The 18,500-nt window shown below is 34.9% G+C and overlaps 1 protein-coding gene and 2 long non-coding RNA genes across 3 annotated transcripts; 1 reads left to right on the top strand and 2 right to left on the bottom strand.

Annotated features, from left to right (window-relative positions):
• The first annotated feature begins 10,438 nt into the window (after nucleotides 1–10,438).
• Nucleotides 10,439–12,368, top strand: LOC145958610 (uncharacterized). Its single transcript, XR_014434355.1, has 2 exons — nucleotides 10,439–11,132; nucleotides 12,194–12,368. It is a non-coding gene; the product is annotated as an uncharacterized LOC145958610 (long non-coding RNA).
• A 2,944-nt stretch (nucleotides 12,369–15,312) lies between these two features.
• On the bottom strand, nucleotides 15,313–16,549 carry LOC145953904 (uncharacterized). Its single transcript, XR_014431130.1, has 2 exons — nucleotides 16,397–16,549; nucleotides 15,313–15,519 (listed from the first exon to the last, which is right to left on the bottom strand). It is a non-coding gene; the product is annotated as an uncharacterized LOC145953904 (long non-coding RNA).
• An 811-nt stretch (nucleotides 16,550–17,360) lies between these two features.
• LOC145950897 (uncharacterized) lies at nucleotides 17,361–18,383 on the bottom strand. Its single transcript, XM_083062786.1, has 2 exons — nucleotides 18,162–18,383; nucleotides 17,361–18,035 (listed from the first exon to the last, which is right to left on the bottom strand). Exons 1-2 carry the CDS (start codon nucleotides 18,381–18,383, stop codon nucleotides 17,361–17,363), a joined length of 897 nt encoding a protein of 298 aa, XP_082918912.1.
• Between the last annotated feature and the right edge of the window lie 117 nt (nucleotides 18,384–18,500).

Below are 18,500 nucleotides of genomic sequence, written 5' to 3'. Positions count from 1 at the left end.
CGTGAGGGAAAGGTCTGGAGAGACTGTACTCGCATCCAATTCCGGTATACGACAAAGCCGTGAGGGAAAGGTCTGAAGAGACTGTAGCCATCTCCTAATCCGGTATACGACAAAACCGTGAGAGAAGCTGAGCTACGAAAATACTCCCTCTTCAACAAGCTATAAATAAAAGAACGCACTATCACAAGAGAAACAATGGAGCATCTACTTGAAGATCGAAGATCAGGTGTACAGTTTGTCAGCCTTGTTACCCAATAGAGTATGCAACCAACATTCAACTACTCTAAAGGGCGAGGGCACGAGCAAATACACCTATCCAAGAGAAGGAACGTAGAAGCGCCAATACCAAAGAGACGAAGAGGATACCCGGACGAAATGTCTACGTCTTTACTTGCCTTTGGAAAAGCAACACATAGCTACTCCAAAAGACAAGTAAAGAGGGGCAGCTGTAGACACCCAATTTCGTCCGGGGGGCACACAAACAAGAAAATGGACCTACATCATGAAGGAAAGGAGCTCTCGAAGTAGGCAAATAACAAGACAGGATATCAGAAGGCCTAAAGGTCAAATAAGGTTGTTTTAGTAGCCCGGAACGGGCTGTTCCAGAATCGGAACGGGCCGTTCCAAACCTCGAAACTGGCCGTTCCAATATTAGAACAGGCCGTTCCAACGTGGCTAAAACACCTAAAAATGCAATACCGGAATGGGACGTTCCAATACCGGAACGGGCCGTTCCAATACCGGAACAGGCCGTTCCATTTTCAGAACGGGTCGTTCCAGGGGGCTGAATTTGAACATAACGTTCAGATCCGGAACGGGCCGCTCCGGCCCACATCTGATGCCTATAAATTGAAGCCTCGGGCACAGTTCTCCAGGCGGCCAGAGAAATTTTGAATAAGACTCCTTTGAGCACGAAAATTCTCTATCTCTCTCCCTTCTATTATATTTTTTGAGATTTGTGTCGCATCTCTATATTCTCTCTCCCTCCTATTGTATTTCTTGAGATTTGTGAGGCCTGTAGTGTGAAAGGTCGCCATAAAACACCTTCTCCATATTTGAAGATTCAATAGAGCTCGTTTAAGAGGTATTTCAATCAATCTTTTTTTCTATATTTTTTATTTCTCATCTTTATCTTTTATTTATAATAAACGTCATAACGTAGATATTTTAGGGTTAATCACTTAATTTATATTTTAAGCATGTAAATAAGTATTAATAAAGGGGATTCAATATTTAATTTATTAATTCTTATCATATTAACTTCATCATAGGGTACCGATTGAGGGCGCTGTCACTACAAGAAAAAAGATTATTATCTACGGAATATTATCTACGGAATTTTTTCCGTAGATAATGCTTAGTTATCTACGGAAAATTATCTACGGAATTTTTTCCGTAGATAATTTTTAGCTATCTACGGAATATTACCGACGGAATTATTTCCGTAGGTAATATTTAGTTATCTACGGAAATTTCCGTAGATAACTTATCTACGGATTTTTTCGTAGATAATTTATCTACGAAAATTTCCGTAGAAAACTTCACCCATAAATAAAATTCGTAGGTAAAACATTTTATTTGAAATCAATTAACATATTTTATTATCGTTTCATTTTAATTTATTGTAAAATAATTAAAATATTTAATTTAGCATCATTAAAAAAATAATCATTATAAGATTTATTTTTTTAAAAAATTTAATTATTTATTATAATACTTTTAGTCACCGTATCGACCAAAAAATATATTTTTGATTAAAATATATTTTAAAATTTAGTTAATTCATTATAGTATTTTAAATAAATATTTTTAAAATTGTTATTAGATAAGTTATCTACGGAAAAATCCGTAGGTAAGTTATCTACGGAAATTTCCATAGATAAGTTATCTACGGAAATTTCCGTAGATAATTTAGTAAATAAATTTCGTAGATATAATATTTTATTTGAAATATCAATTAACATATTTTATTATCGTTTCATTTTAATTTATTGTAAAATAATTAAAATATTTACTTTAGCATCATTAAAAAAATAATCATTATAAGATTTAATTTTTTTTTAAATTTAATTATTTATTATAATACTTTTAGTCACCAAAAAATATATTTTTGATTAAAATATATTTTAAAATTTAGTTAATTCATTATAGTATTTTAAAATAAATATTTTTAAATTGTTATTAGATAAGTTATCTACGGAAAAATCCGTAGGTAACTTATCTACGGAAATTTCCGTAGATAAGTTATCTACGGAAATTTCCGTAGATAACTTATCTATGGAAAAATCCGTAGATAACTTATCTACGAATTTTTCCGTAGATAACTTATCTACGGATTTTTCCGCAGATAATTTAGTAAATAAATTTCGTAGATATAATATTTTATTTGAAATATCAATTAACATATTTTATTATCGTTTCATTTTAATTTATTGTAAAATAATTAAAATATTTACTTTAGCATCATTAAAAAAATAATCATTATAAGATTTAATTTTTTTTTCAATTTAATTATTTATTATAATACTTTTAGTCACCGTATCGACCAAAAAATATATTTTTCATTAAAATATATTTTAAAATTTAGTTAATTCATTATAGTATTTTAAAATAAATATTTTTAATATTGTTATTAGATAAGTTATCTACGGAAAAATCCGTAGGTAACTTATCTACGGAAATTTCCATAGATAAGTAGATTGTTAATTATACAAGTATGTATATTTATAAGTAAATATTAATTAAATATAATATAATTATTATTATTATTGGTAATATAATTATTATATATATTTTTATATTTTTATAGCGGTCAGAACATACCAAAATGAGAGGGATCCAAAAATAGTATAAGTATGAGATTGTACTTAAATGAATTAATTTGTACTACTTATACTGATAACATGCATTAGCTCTTCTGTAGCCTATCTCATAAGAACTCCACAGTTAAGCGTGCTTGACCTGGAGTAGTATAGGGATGGGTGACCTTCTGGGAAGTTTCCCAGAAAATGTGCAATAAGAACAAAACATGTTGAAAAGTGAAGTGTAATGAAATAGCATCCTTGAGAGGCCAAATATGAGAGTTATTACATTAATAAATTTATTAAAATTAAATAAAAATTTCCTGAAATGAGTTATCTACGGAAAATTCCGTAGATAACATTATCTACGGAAAAATCCGTAGATAACATTATCTACGGAAAATTCCGTAGATAACGTTATCTACGGAAAATTCCGTAGATAACGTTATCTACGACCATTTTATCTACGGATTTTTTTCCGTAGATAATCCGTAGATAATTGACATTTATCTACGGAATTTTATGTTTATCTACGGATTTTTCCGTAGATAATCTTGATTTTTCTTGTAGTGTGTAGGGGTGCTTAATACCTTCCCTACACGTAACCGACCCCCGAACCCAATTCTGGTTATCAAGGCCATTATTGGATCTTTAAAAATCTTTTCTTTTTCCAATGTTTTGAGTAAAATATTGGTGGCGACTCCATGAACCTATTTTCAAAACCATTAATTAAGGATTAGTCTGGTATCCGGGCATTCTTTAATTAATGAGACTTTTAAAAGGATGTCTAAACCATTAGTCGCGAGATCGAAAATTTTCGGGTTGCGACAATCGGCAAATCAAGGCCTTTCTTGCACAGAGAATAATTTTTCATCTGGAAATTCCTCATGGATTGCACTTTCAAGTATGGTCACCTCTTCATTTTCTAGCCTTGACAGATGATCTGCAATGTGGTTTTCACAACCCTTCTTATCTTTTATCTCTAAATCAAATTCCTGTAACAGTAGAATCCATTTTATCAACCTTGGTTTGGAATCAGATTTAGTTAACAAATATTTAATAGTTGCATGGTCAGTGAACACAGTAATTTTGAACCAATCAAATGAGAACGAAATTTCTCAAGTGCATACACTATTGCAAATAATTCTTTTTCTGTGGTTGCATAATTCATTTGAGTTTCATTCAAAACTTTACTTGCATAGTGTATGACATGAAAAATATTGTTTTTCCTTTGACCCAGAACAACACCTACTGCATAGTCACTAGCATCACACATTAGCTCAAAATCAAAGTTCCAATCAGGGCTAGTGATTATGGGTGCTGAGCACAATTTTTGTTTTAAGAGTGAAAAAGCAGACAAGCATTTGTCATCAAATTGAAATTTAACATCCTTCACAAGGAGATTGCTAAGCGGTTTAGCAATCTTTGAAAAATCTTGAATGAACCGCCTATAGAATCCAGCATGTCCAACAAAACTTCTAAGCCCCTTCACATTTGTTGGTGGAGGAAGCTTAGAGATGACCTCCACTTTAGCTGGATCTACCTCAATACCTTTCCCAGAAATTTTGTGGCCAAGCACTATTCCTTCAGTCACCATGAAATGGAATTTTTCCCAGTTAAGAACCAGATTTGTTTTCAACACACCGCCTCAGTACAATGTTGAGATTTTCCAGACATCTATCAAATGATGCTCCAAACACATAAAAATCATCCATGAAAATCTCTATACATTTCTCAACAAGATCAGAAAATATGGCTAACATGCACCTTTGAAATGTGGCTGGTGCGTTACATAATCCGAATGGCATTTTTCTATATGCAAAAACACCAAAAGGACATGTGAATGCTATTTTTTCCTGATCCTTCGGGTCCACTACTATCTGATTATACCCAGAATAACCATCCAAGAAGCAGTAGTAGGCTTGACCCAACAACCTTTCTAACATCTGGTCCATGAAGGGTAATGGGAAGTGATCCTTCCTTGTGTCTGGTTCAGCTTTCGATAATCAATACACATCCGCCAGCCAGTGACTGTCCTTGTAGGAATCAATTCATTCTTGTCATTCATCACCACTATCATGCCTCCCTTCTTAAGAACCACCTGAACAGGACTAACCCATGCACTGTCGGAGATAGGGTAAATCATGCCAGCTTCAAGCAACTTAATCACCTCTTTTCTGACCACCTCCTTCATTGTTGGATTGAGGCGCCTTTGAGGTTGTGCTACAGGCCTATAATCTTGTTCCATCAAAATTCGGTGCATACAATATGAAGGACTAATACCTTTTAGATCAGACAAAGTCCACCCAATAGCTCCTTCATTTGCCTTAAGAACTTTAACTAACTTCTTTTCCTCCTCCATAGATAAGGAATTGTTGATTATAACTGGTTTTTCCACCATTTGCTTCTAGAAACACATACTTAAGATGGCTTGGCAATTGCTTCAACTCTAATTTTTGAGGTTGAGACTTTTCCTCCTTGTTCAAATCTTGTACACATGTAAAATTAGGAGAAATCTCCTTTGCTTTGTCCAACTCCTCCAAACACTTCTGAATTTCTTTCTCATCTTCCTCGTTGATTTCACTGACTGAACTAACCAATGTTTTCTCCAATGGTGTAGCTACTAAGAATGTCCTGTGAGCTTCCATACACAACTCATCAATCACATCCACTCTGAAACAACCTACCTTATCACTTGGATGTTTCATGGCTTCAAAGACATTAAAGTTAACTTCATCATCCTGAACTCTAACCTTCAGTTTGCCATCATCAACATCAATGATGACCTTGGTTGCCAAAGAGAAAGGAAATAGTCACAAATATACCGCTTCTTCATCTTCTCCAGGCATGCCCATAGTGCCAATAAGCTCATAGAAAGTAGATAAGTGTGTGTAGGGATCTTCATGGTCCATCCCTGCAAATTGATTGGCAGTAATGAGAGATAGTAATGTTGGTTTCATCTCCACCCCCTTGGTTGGTCTGGCTATACTGGAGAAGTTCCTAGGACCCAACTGATGATTGTATTCTCCTAGGAGTCTCCTTGGCTGATGATGAGGTCTATCACCACCTGGTCCTTTTTCAGCCATTGATTCAGGAATAGAGTGTTGAGCTGAAATTGAGGTGGAAGTACCCTCTTGTTCGTGTCTCTCCTGTTCAAGCTTCCTTTGTCGCCTTCTAATACTATTATTTTTCCTAGCTATTTTCTCAATCTCTGGATCAAATAGCAATTTCTCAGCAGGAATTTTACCTCGCATACAAAGACTGACTTAAACAGAAAAGTTAGAAAAATAGGTAAAGAATATATTTAATAAAATGAAAAAGAAACAATATATACAACAAGCTACAACTAGAACAATAGAAATCACAAACTGTCTTGGCACAAGTCCCCGACAACGACGCCAAGAAACTTGTTGGTCTTCTGGGCAAGCGCACCCAAGTCTCTGTAGTATAATTTAAAAGGTTGTCGAACCTCATGGACTTGTGAGATAAGCTATGATTTCTATTATACTAATTGATGCTTAGGAATGTAAAACTTGGGTAATTACAAATGTTCAAAGTTGAAATGGATGATTGATTAAATTCAAGTAGCCAAAGATAATTTAACTTGCGGAAAAATAGATATAAGAAACAGTTGGGATTAGACTTCATCAATCTCCCTCCTATGCATTCCTATTGATTCTTTCTAAATATTCCATTACTCGTTGCCATTGAGCTCTCTAAATTCATTCAAACCTAGTCCCTTGGTATAGAAATTCTAAGATATTTAACTCAATGAATGATTCCTCACTTCATTCAGTTCAATATCCCGCATTAAGAATTAGAACTTGTTGCAACTATTAATTTCAAGACCATCCCTGGCTCTCAAAACTAATAGGTGATTCGTTCCAAATCTAGAGTTAGAAAACGTTTGCCAACCAAATTCTAAACTCAAAATCAGAATAAGTGATCAGTTTATCAAAGCATTAAGAACAGAAACAAATCACTGACAAAGAGTAACAGATGATATATATATGAATCAAAGAGGAATACAAAGGAGTTTGACGATTACATCAATCCCAACCCTAAGGCTTAGCTATCCATAGTACAAGAAATCACCCAAATACAAGAGGAAAGGTAGAAGAAGAAAGGAATCCTTCGAAGAATCGCGTCCCGATGAGCTCCCAAGTGTTCTGTTTCTCCCCTTTCTCTGTTTTCTCTGTTCGTACTGTTCCAGATGATCGTCCTTTCTCTCTCCTCTGCCCTTATATATGTGATAAAATTAAAATAGAGTGAACAGGAAAGAGACGAATCCACTCAGCGTCTTGAAACGGCTGAGCAATTTGAAGAACCCTTCACCATGAAGTAACCTAAAGGGCTGAGCCCCTTGGATCCGCTGAGCGCCTTAGAATCCTTCACTGCTAAGCATTCAAAAGGGCTGGGCACCTCAAATCCGCTGAGCGCCTACGAGGCAGAGAACATTCTTTTTCCTGGACCAAATCCGCTCCGCAGATGGTAGTGGCTGAGCGCCTTGGAGGCAGAGAGCACTCCTTCTCTTCTAGGGCCAAATCCGCTGAGCGCCTTGGAGTGGCTGAGCGCCTCTCCTTGGTTGCATTTGTTGAGCTCTCTAGCTTGAATCCGCTTAGCGCTTTTGAGTGGTTGAGCCATTTTCCTTCAAATTTCAAAACCTACAAAATAAACACAAAATTGGATCAAAAGCTTCATCAATCCTTGTACTAACATAAATCAAAAATCCCTCTTTGATTCGAAGTATATAGACCAAAATTTATATCAATATGTACAAAAACTGTGCTAGATAAGTGTCTGAAATGCATATTTAATCATATTAGTAAGGCACTTATCAAAGGTTTAGTTGCGTGTGATGAAAAATTTTCCTTCACTTCTACATCGGTTAGATGTAAACCCGATGTAGAATAATTTTGTGATTCCATTTCTACATCGGTCAATGACAAAACCGATGTAGAATTTTTCACATCTACATCATTTCTCCACAAAAGCGATGTAAATATGTTTACATCTTTTATTTATTTACAAAACTGCCACCGTGTTTCTTATTTACATCGTTTCTATTGGAACCGATGTAGATATAGCGATGTTAAACAATGTTTTTCTAGTAGTGCATGCATGTGGCGCCAGTCACATGTCTCATAATCACATATCACGTGTTATGTTGCCAAAGCAACATACCTGGAGTAGTCTAGGAGTACATGCCGGCTCAACCGTGCACTCTCAACTATAAGGATGTACTACTAGGGTCTTGTCGAGATAGCGAAGCCGCACAAGATACATCTCATGCACACAAACAGGCATAATTAGGCCTTCCAAATTGCACTATCCCCTAGGACTCCTCCAAGATGCTTTACACTTGGAGGGCCTTCCCTAATGATGTACTACATATCATACCCCGTCACATAAATGCATATGATGCATGTCACACATTCACAAACTCATGGACTCAATATTTTACTTTTCAAGGACTTTCATGTCTCATGTCACTTGTTCACATTTCACATTTCTCATAATCATACTCATAAGATCATCATTTTGAGATTCTTGTCCTTATCATGCTCATAAAACACATCACTTACGTCAGCATAGTAATAAGGTAATTCCCACACAATTTGCACCTTCAAACAATACATAAAACATGTAAAACATCATCGGGATCACGCCTGGCATGCCCCAACTTGCGCTTGGCGCATTAAATGCCGCACCAAAAATGGAGCATCACGCTCGACGCGCCCTGAGTGCGTCTGGAAAATTAAATCCTGCGCCTAAAGCGGAGAAATCCCCTCGACAAAGCTTTCCTGCGCTCGGCTTAAAAATTTGTGCCCAGCTTAAAAAAACTACGCCCGACTTAAAAATTGCGTCCGACACTAAGAACTACGATCGGTGCCCCAACGCGAACTTGCATTACTTAATTTTGTGAAATCCTGCGTATGTCATAACCAAACATGTAATTATAGTATTCAATCGGTAAAAACACTTCAAATAACACCCATATCACGAATCCATATTCAATTTTATGTAAACTACCTCAAAATCTTGTCAAAAGATCATACCCCTATTCTTGTCACGAATCCATATCACGAATCCATATTCAAAATCAAACACATATTCATGCATGACATCCAACCAAAAACCCAACAAAAAACTCAAATATTAAAACATAAAACTTTCATAATCTGCCTGTTCCTAGAGCATGCATCAGGTAAGGGATTGGGGGCCAATCCTGCTACCCAAAAATTACTCCCACACTCCCAAGTGAGGTTTCTCACTCCTCCCTTACCTTAATGAACAAAAGATGAAACACGAGCAAAATCCGGTTGGTTCTCTTCTTCAGGTTCTCCATGGTCTTCAGAAGCATAGAAAGAAAATGAGTCAGGAAGAAGTGAATACATGAAATGATTTGGTAACCTCTGATAACCTCTCATAACCCTTTTTTTTCTCAATTAATAAAATAAATATTAATAATAAATATCAAAAGAACTCCACGTCCCTCCTTCCCTTCTCATAAAAATAAATAATAATTAAAATATACTCTCTTTAATAATCAACATAAACATAAGCATACATATTAATAAAATACATTTTATAAAATGTCTCGTGCTTCACTAATTAAAAATAATAATAATAATCAATCATGTTTCATAAATAAAATAGAGATCATATAATTAATTAAATAATATTAAAAATCTAAAATAAATATATTAATATACAAAATAATTTCTAAAATATTATTAATATAGGTATGAAAACCAGGGTGTTACAAAAACTATTATATATGAGAGACCAAAAATTCATTTAAGCCTCAATTATATATACCAATAAATACTATGTTATATAAATTATATATAAAATTTGTATAAATTAAATATTTTTAAACATATAAATTATATTTTTGATTATGATAAATAATTTATATTATGAAACAATATTATTTTTATTTATTGATAATTTTTTTTAAAATATTAAAATTTAATTTATAAATAATTATTATAAACAACTAAATTAGATAAAAACTTAAAAGAATCTTTAAAAATTCGAAGAAAAATTCTTTAAAAAGTTCTTACACAAAAAAGACGTATTTAATATACACTACAAGAAAAATGCTGATTTCCGATGGAAACAATTTTTTCGACAGAAAATTCTGTCAAAAAATTCTGTCTGAAATTTTTGACAGAAATATCCGTCGAAAAATTCTGTCAGAAATTTTCGACGAAAAAATCCGTCAGAAATTTTCGATAGAATTTTTCATCGAAAATTATAATTTTTTTTAATTTTAATAAATTTATTAATGTAACAACCCTCATATTTGGCCTCTCAAGGGTTCTATTTCACAATATTTCACTGTTTAGCGTGTTTTATCCGTACTTGTGCAATTTCTGGGAAACTTCCCAGAAGGTCACCCATCCCTCTACTACTCCAGGTCAAGCTCGCTTAACTGTGAAGTTCTGATGAGTAAGCTACCGAAATGTATATGTTTGTTGTCAGTATAACATGTACAAATTAATTCATCTAAGTCATCCTCAAATATACAATCTCATATTTGTACTATAATAATAATATATAATAATTTAATATTACGAATAATAATAATAATAATAATGTAACACCCCAATTTTTTATAAAGAGTATTTTTGTATTAATGGCATTTTCGTAATTAGTAATGGTATTTTCGTAATTTTAATAAAGGAATGAGGGTATTTTTGTAAACTTATTATAAATGGCATTCTCGTAATTTTGTTAAAGTTTTTGGGGTATTTTTGGTTTCTGGAACGGGTCGTTCCAAATGTGGAACGGGCCGTTCCAAATGATAAAATTGTGTATTTTTGGGACGTCCAGAACGGGCCCAGAACGGGCCGTTCTCCAAAGGAGAACGGGTCGTTCTCCTTGCAGAACGGGCCGTTCCAGAAGGAGAACGGGGCGTTCTCCTTGCAGAACGGGCCGTTCCAGAAGGAGAACGGGGCGTTCTGCTGGGTTTTGGAACGGGCCGTTCTGATTTCAGAACGGGCCGTTCCAGTTGAAAATTTTGCGTAGATTTGAAGGGTCCAGAACGGGCGTTCCACTTTTCGGAACGGCCGTTCCGGATAGGTCCGCGAAAATGCCTATAAAAAGGCCCCTCCTCCCTCTCAAATCCTCACACCTCTCATCTTCTCTCCCTTCTCTCTTTTCTTTCTCTCTCTACTTCCTGCTGTTGATGGAAGGAGCTTAGGGGGTGGAGGTTCTACCCTAGTTCCGGTCTCGATTTAAGGAGAGAAAGTTCTGCCCGAATTTTGACTACCGTTTAAGGAAAAAGAAGAGGAGGTTCTGCTCAAGTTACTATTCATCCAGGTACGGGGGAAAAGGGGATTATTTATATGTATAGTACATGAGGGAATTGGGTAGAGGAAGAATTCCTTAGGATTATGATTGATTTTACACTTATTTGATTTGGATAATTATTGGTTCTATTAGAATTATCTGTGTTGAGGTTTATAAATATGCCTAAGTGTAGGAATGATGATCTGTGAAGAAGAATGAATTGTAAGGAAAATGCGGTGAGCTAGATTTTGGAATAATGAGGGGTTTTACTGTTTATATTAATTATTCTATTGATTATTATATTAATGAAAGTTATTGTTATATTACTTGTTAAGAATTAATGATATTGATGTGAATTGCTTGAGGGGTATGTAAACCCTATTATATTGAGCTTATCTGTTATCTATGTGATATGGAATTGCGTACGTGATATGAATTTGAGTTATAAGATGAAAGGATGTATGAATGTGATTTTGATTGTGATTGTGGTGTCTCACATCGATGACTAGGGACGGCACGGCCCCTGGGTAAGTGGTGCTACAGGGAGGGCGTGACCCTAGCATGGTATGGGATGAGTAAGACAGTTAACACCACCATTTATGTCGTTTATGGCAGCCCTGGCATAGGGTTAATTGCAAGAGATTGTATTGATTGTAATGTGATTGTGTTTCCTCACACCAAAATGGCGAGGGACGGCACGGCCCCTGGGTAAGTGATGCTACAGGGAGGGCGTGACCCCTGGTCTGGTGTGGGTTGAGTGAGGCAATTAACCTGTATCACTTGTGTCAGATGTGGCGAGGCCTTGGCATAGTGTTAATTGTTGAGATTGGCACGAATTATTGATGATGTTGAGATTGACATGAGTTATGAATGGTGAAATAATTGTTTTAATGATGTGAATGAAAAAAAGTATAAATGATTTTGTTAATTATAAAATCTAAGTGGATTATGATGAATTGATAAACTATGATACATGATCGTAAATAATTTATTAAATAAAGAAATATGATGAGATTTTAACATGGTGTGTTTGGATGTACTTTGCATATAGATATCTTCTTTTCTCACCGTATAAATTGTGGATATTTTAGGTGGAGAAGATCCGGCTACGAATGGCATCTAGAATGCCAACTGTTTTATTTTGGGAAATGCTCTGATATTGTGACATCAGGGCAAAGGATTTTTAGGATGAAATATTTATGTGAATTTGGTACTGTAATATTATTTTGAAAACAATTTGTAAAGAATCTTGTGTTTTATGTTTGATATTTCAATTATTGTAGTTGTTGAAGTTATTTATGTGAACCCTTTTACTGTAACATAAAAAGATTTATTACAATATACATGTTGGGGTAGTAAGGGTGTCACATTTAGTGGTATCAGAGCAGATCGATTCTATCAGCCGTGAGTTATGAGTCTACTATGCTTGTTTGGTAGATGAGTTATGTGATGATTTGAATGTAACTTATTGATGTGCTGATGTGATGATTGATTTTGTTTATTTACTTGTGTGCATTGTGTTCTTAGGATTTATCTTATAGATGTGATATAAATTGATGATGCTATTTTTGATTACTCTTGTTATTCTCAGGATTGCTTAATTGTTTTGGTACTTCTTGCTTATATAAGAAGTAGTGGTTGGGTGGAATTGCTCGTGTTGTGAGCATAGGTACTAGTAGTGGTAAAAGATAAGGTATTTTGCTAACCAACTAGAACTATTATAACCTTGGGTGATACATTATTTTGTCGAGTGTACTAAGAGATTACGATTAATGGAATTTCTAGAATCTATAGAGGTAGCGATTGATTCCAAGGAGGTTGTACCTGAGAATAGGAGTTTTGATATTTTGATTGGAACGTTGGTAATTTCCTTGAGTGTTGATACTTGCCTGTTAACCTTTTAATGGTTTTGGGTAGAATGTGAATCTTACTCTCTAAAGTCTTTAGTACTGAATATGTGAGCTGTTTTGATTTAGGAAAGCTTGAATATGATTTTAAAGTGGAAAGGAGAAAGTTTGGAATGGTTGAGGTATTTTGTGGTATGTTAGTACACTATTATTGTAGGGTATAGGGGATATTTTCGTTGCAGTTGTTGTGCCAGTATGAGTATCGTATTAACAGAATTAAATTATGTGGTCTTCATGAAAGTTGTGGCTTGGGAGATTATCTTTCCAATAGAACTGGAATAAGATGAAACACTTCAGTTATGACTGCCTTGGTGATTAAAAATTTAGTTGTAAGCGCTGAATTTATTTGTGGTGATTTTTGAATCTTTGGCTAAGGAGATGATTTTTTTTTTTTGGAAATCTTATGTCTTCATAAGAGTTGTAGCTTATTCATTTAGCTTTCTTTTGAGATAGGTTTGAGATCATTTGGATGAGTATAATTCTATGTGTCATTTACTTTGACAGTTGTTGAAGGTAGATATATGTTATCATGATGTTTATGAGATTTTAGGCATTACAAGGATAAAAATGGATTTGGTGATGTTTTGAGGTTTAGTCATTGAAAGGTTGATTAAAATGAAATGATTGGTTCATGGTGATCAATTCATACATGCTTAGGGATGATATATGTGATTTGATATGCATGTATGTGGGTATGAGAATAAATGACCTTATGAATCGATTAGTGGATGTTTGTGTTAATAAGAGGTTTTGACCTTAGAATGTGAGATCATCATATTAGAATTAAGTGTAAAGATATATTCAATATAGATTTAGACTAGATTGTCTAAGTATGAATTTGGATTGTATGAGGTGAGAAATTTTAGGCCATGTAATTTCTTGCGAAGGTATAATATAGAGCTACCTAAGGTAGAAGTTGTGCTTAAGAGAGTGTTTAGGCTGCTCTCATTTCACTCGCATCTACTTCAGGAATCGCTTTTGCTTTCTTTTCCTCTAGCTACTAAGATGTTTCATTTCACTAAGTTATCTTTTGCCTACCCCTGAGTTCAATAGTAGTTTGAAACGTTAACCTATATCATAAATTCCTGGACCTATGTTTATTTTAACTACCCAAATCATTTCGTCGCTTACTTCCCTGTGTGGCTTACTATTACATTGATTGGATTGACTAGGAAAGAGTTACCTTTGTATGGGATAACAAATGAGAAGGTGGTTTTCAAACTCTTAAGGAAAAATTGATTAGTTTTAATACTAATAAATTTTAGTAAGACTTTTGAGGTATATAATTATGCTTCTATAGATAGGTTCGGGAAGAGTGTTGTGGTCAGAAGGAAAGATAATAGGGTATAATTTTAGGCAATTGAAAATTCATGAGAGAAATTTTCTTATCCATAACCTTGAGTTAGCAGCTTTAATATTTATACTAAGATTTTGGAGACACTATTCAAAGCTTGAGGTATTTATTGATCGTTAGAGCCTTAATTATTTGTTGACTGAAGCAGTTAGTTACGTGACTAAGGAGATAGTTTAAATTCTGGAGGATTAATATTTCAAACTTAGTTGTTAATTGAATAAAGCTATTGTGGTGACCGAAGTTTTGTGTAGAAAATCTTTATATTTATCTTCCCTCATGATTAGAAAGATGAATCCTTTTGACTCAAATTAGAGACTTATGATAGGATTATAAAGTTACCTTTAGTAGTGAGATTAAATAGGAATTGAGAAACAAGTGGATCGTTGAAAGAAATTGGAGAAGCATAATTATTTGATTCATTGTGGTAACAAGATATGAGGCTATAGGATAAAGTGATGAATAAGAGTAACTTGGGTGTAAATGGAGTGGTGAAATTAGAGATTTCATATGCATACGAAGTGAACTAACGCTTAGGTGCTTAATTTTTAGAGATGATCATAGAAGTAATATCAATATTGTGACAGATGCTTTGATTATGATGATCACTGATATAATATTTTTTTGATTATTTAAGGATTGGATTTGATTGAAGAATTTAGAGACTTATGCTTGATGTGTGAGATTATCCTTAGGGGCATTGAATTGATTATGTTGAAAGTAACTAGTGAATTAATGGATGAGATTAGGGAAGCTTAGGAGTCAGGTCTTTTCTTAGAACCAAGTGGAGAAGATTGGTAGAAGTATAGATAACCATTTTTGAGTAGAAATCAATGTTGTTTTGAGGAGCAAGAACCAATTTGTGTGACACCCTTACTACCCCAACACATACATCGAAAATTATAATACATTTAAGAAGGTTAAATTTTCTAAGTTGGTAAAAGGGTTCACATGAAAAAAAATTCGACAATCACATTAATAGAGATATAAATCATAAAACACAAGAGTTTTACAAATTGTTTTCAAAATAATATTACAGTACCAAATACACAAATATTTCATCCTAGAAATCATCTGCCCCGATGTCACACTATCAGAGCGTTCCCAGAATTTTAACTGTTGGCATCCTAGATGCCAATCGTAGCTGGATCTTCTTCACCTAAAATATCCACAGTTTATACGGTGAGAAAAGAAAATATCTATATGCAAAGTACATACAAACACATCATAATATAATCTCATCCTAACTCATTATTTAATAAAATATTCATAAGCATTTATCTATATATATGTATCATAATTTATCAACCATTCATCATCTTCACATCTCAATTCACAATTACATCAATCCATCATAATCCACTTGAACATTACAATTCATTCATAATCCACACAAATTTCACTGTGTCAAGGTCACGCTACCCCTTTTTCCAGCCTAGGGCCGTGCTCACCCCTGACATAACACTGTGCCAAGGTCACGCTACCCTTTTTAGTAGCCTAGGGCCGTGCTCACCCCAGACATAACACTGTGCCAAGGTCACGCTACCCATCAGCTTAGGGCCGTGCTCACCCCTGGTCATCAGTACCACAATCATATCTCATTCACATCTCATTCACATTCCACACTTCTCATTGCATAACTTAAATTCACATCACGTACACAATTCCACATCACATACACAACAGATAAGCCCAACAAAATGAGGATTTACACACCCCTCAAGCAATTCACATCAAGATCATCCATTCTTAACGAGTAATATAGCAATAATATTCATAAATTATAATAATCAATAAAATAATCAATTTAATATAACAATGAAACTCATAATTATTCCAAAATCTAGTTTACAACATTTATAATTTCTTCTTTCTTCCCAGATCATAATTCCTACAATTTGGCATATCTATAAACCTCAAATATAATTTCAATAGAACTAATATAATTATAAAATTAATCATAATCCTAAGAAATTCTTTCTCTACCCAATTCCCTCATGTACTCTACATATAAATAATCCCCTTTTCCCCCGTACCTGGATAAGCAGAAACTGAGGCTATATCACAGCTGTCTCCCCAAGGCTCCTTTCGTCTAAACAGGGACCGGAGCTAAAACTAGGACAGAACCTCCTCCTCTGGATTTCCCTTGGTCTTCAAAGAGAAGAAGAGGGAAAGAAGAGAGCATAAGAGAAGAGAGAATGAGAAATGAGGGATGGTTTGCAATGGAGAAGTGAAGGACTATTTATAGCCTTCATAACACATTAAAATATAAGGAAAATGGGCTTAGTGGAGTAATATGAAATGAATTAGTGGAGTTGGTGGAAGAATTAGTGGAGTTGGTGGAGTTAGTGGAAGAATTAGTGGTGCTGGAGGATGGTTTAGTGGACACGTTCTTAAGCACGATGATTTGGACCTTCTAGATGGCGGAATTTGGTCAAGTGGTCTGCATGAAAGTTGTAGCCTTGTATGTTATCTTTTCATTCGTTTTGGAATAACCGAAAAATGAGGTCTATAACGCCAGATATGACTGTTTTAGTGAACAGGGGTCAGGCTGCCAGCGTGAGTTAAATATGTTGCGGTTTTTAGAATATTTAACATGGTAGATGAAGGAATTTGAAAATGGTTTCTTCATAAAAGTTATAGTATTTTCTCTTAGCTTTCCATTGATATAAAGTTTGTATCATTTGGACAACCACAGACCGAGTTATGCCCCAAAAACCGAGGCTTGCCAGTCAGCCCAGCGAAAACGATTTTAACAAAAAGAAAGTTTACAACTATCTAATTAAGTCCATTAACACACCTATCTTTCTAAAACCTACAATTAATCATAAATGGAGTGTAAATTAGCTACAATTGAAGTAAAAGATAATCCTCAAATTATGACCAAATACCATGTAATAATAATAATAATAGTAATTACCATTTTAAAAATTGGGATGTTACAATACTTCCCCCCTTTTAAGAAATTCGTCCTCGAATTTCCGAAACGAAGAGGTTTGACTATGATACAACACCACTCAAGGCAAATACTCTTCCTGTGGCTCTAGACTTGCTAGCGCTCCCTTCAACCTCTGTTGTTTCTTTCTTATTCTTGGGGCACTCCTGAGCTTTGTGTCCCTTCTCGTAACAGTTGTAACATGTTATCACTCTTGGTACCCAACACTCATATGCCTTATGACCTGGCTTCCCACAGTTGAAGCAATTATCGCGTGGAACAGAACCCTCACTTCCCCCTCTTGATGTTTGTCCAACCATTGGAGATTGACTCTTTCGTTGCACCAAATCTTGATTATTCACCTTAGAACTTGAATCCCCAGTAGACTTGGTGTAAGGTTTACTTTTACCTAAAGCACTAGAATCTGTGGTACGCATAGGACCTCCAGCTCCCTTGTAATAGTCAGCACGTGCACGATTGTCACAGTCGTAAATTCTACTCTTGTTGACAAGAGTCGGGTAGTGATAAATTTCTTGATAATTGATTGCTGTTTTTATCTCAGGGCGAAGGCCATTCACGAACTTAATACACTTAGCCCTTTCGCCATCCTCACCATGGTAATGAGTACAGTAGCGAACCAAGGCATCAAATTTTGCAGCATACTCTGCCACTGTGTCATTCCCTTGCTTTAGTTCAAGAAATTCAACTTCCTTCTGGCTTCTTACATCATCCGGGAAATACTTCTCAAGAAAAACCCTCTTGAAGTTGTCCCAATTTAATTGCATTTCTCCATTAATTATCCTTTGAAGTGCTCCTTCCCACCAAAAATGGGCATCAGCGGTCAACATGAAGGTAGCCAACCTCACTTTCTGAGTGAAAGGACACTCCATGGCATTGAAAATCTTTTCGATTTCCATTAGCCAATTCATCGCAACATCTGGGTCATATCCTCCTTGGAAAGTAGGTGGATTATTTCGTTGAAATCGCTCTAACCAATTAGGAGCGATTTCAGTCCTATAGTTGTTACTTACAGCTTGTGCTAATGCTTGAAGAGCATCAGCAATGGCACGATCATTCCTACCAGCCATAATCTAAGAAAATAGTACACAATCAAATAAACAACAGACATAAGGAATCATCATACTAGCATTAGTGTACTAACATTTCACAAAATACCTTAACCATTCCAAACTCACTTCTTTCCA

The sequence above is a fragment of the Cajanus cajan genome, chromosome 1, assembly GCF_000230855.2.
Source record: "Cajanus cajan strain Asha chromosome 1, NIPB_CcT2T_4, whole genome shotgun sequence".
Taxonomy (NCBI): domain Eukaryota; kingdom Viridiplantae; phylum Streptophyta; class Magnoliopsida; order Fabales; family Fabaceae; genus Cajanus; species Cajanus cajan.
Note: the sequence above shows the minus strand (reverse complement) of the source record. Positions and strands in the feature narration are given on the sequence as shown.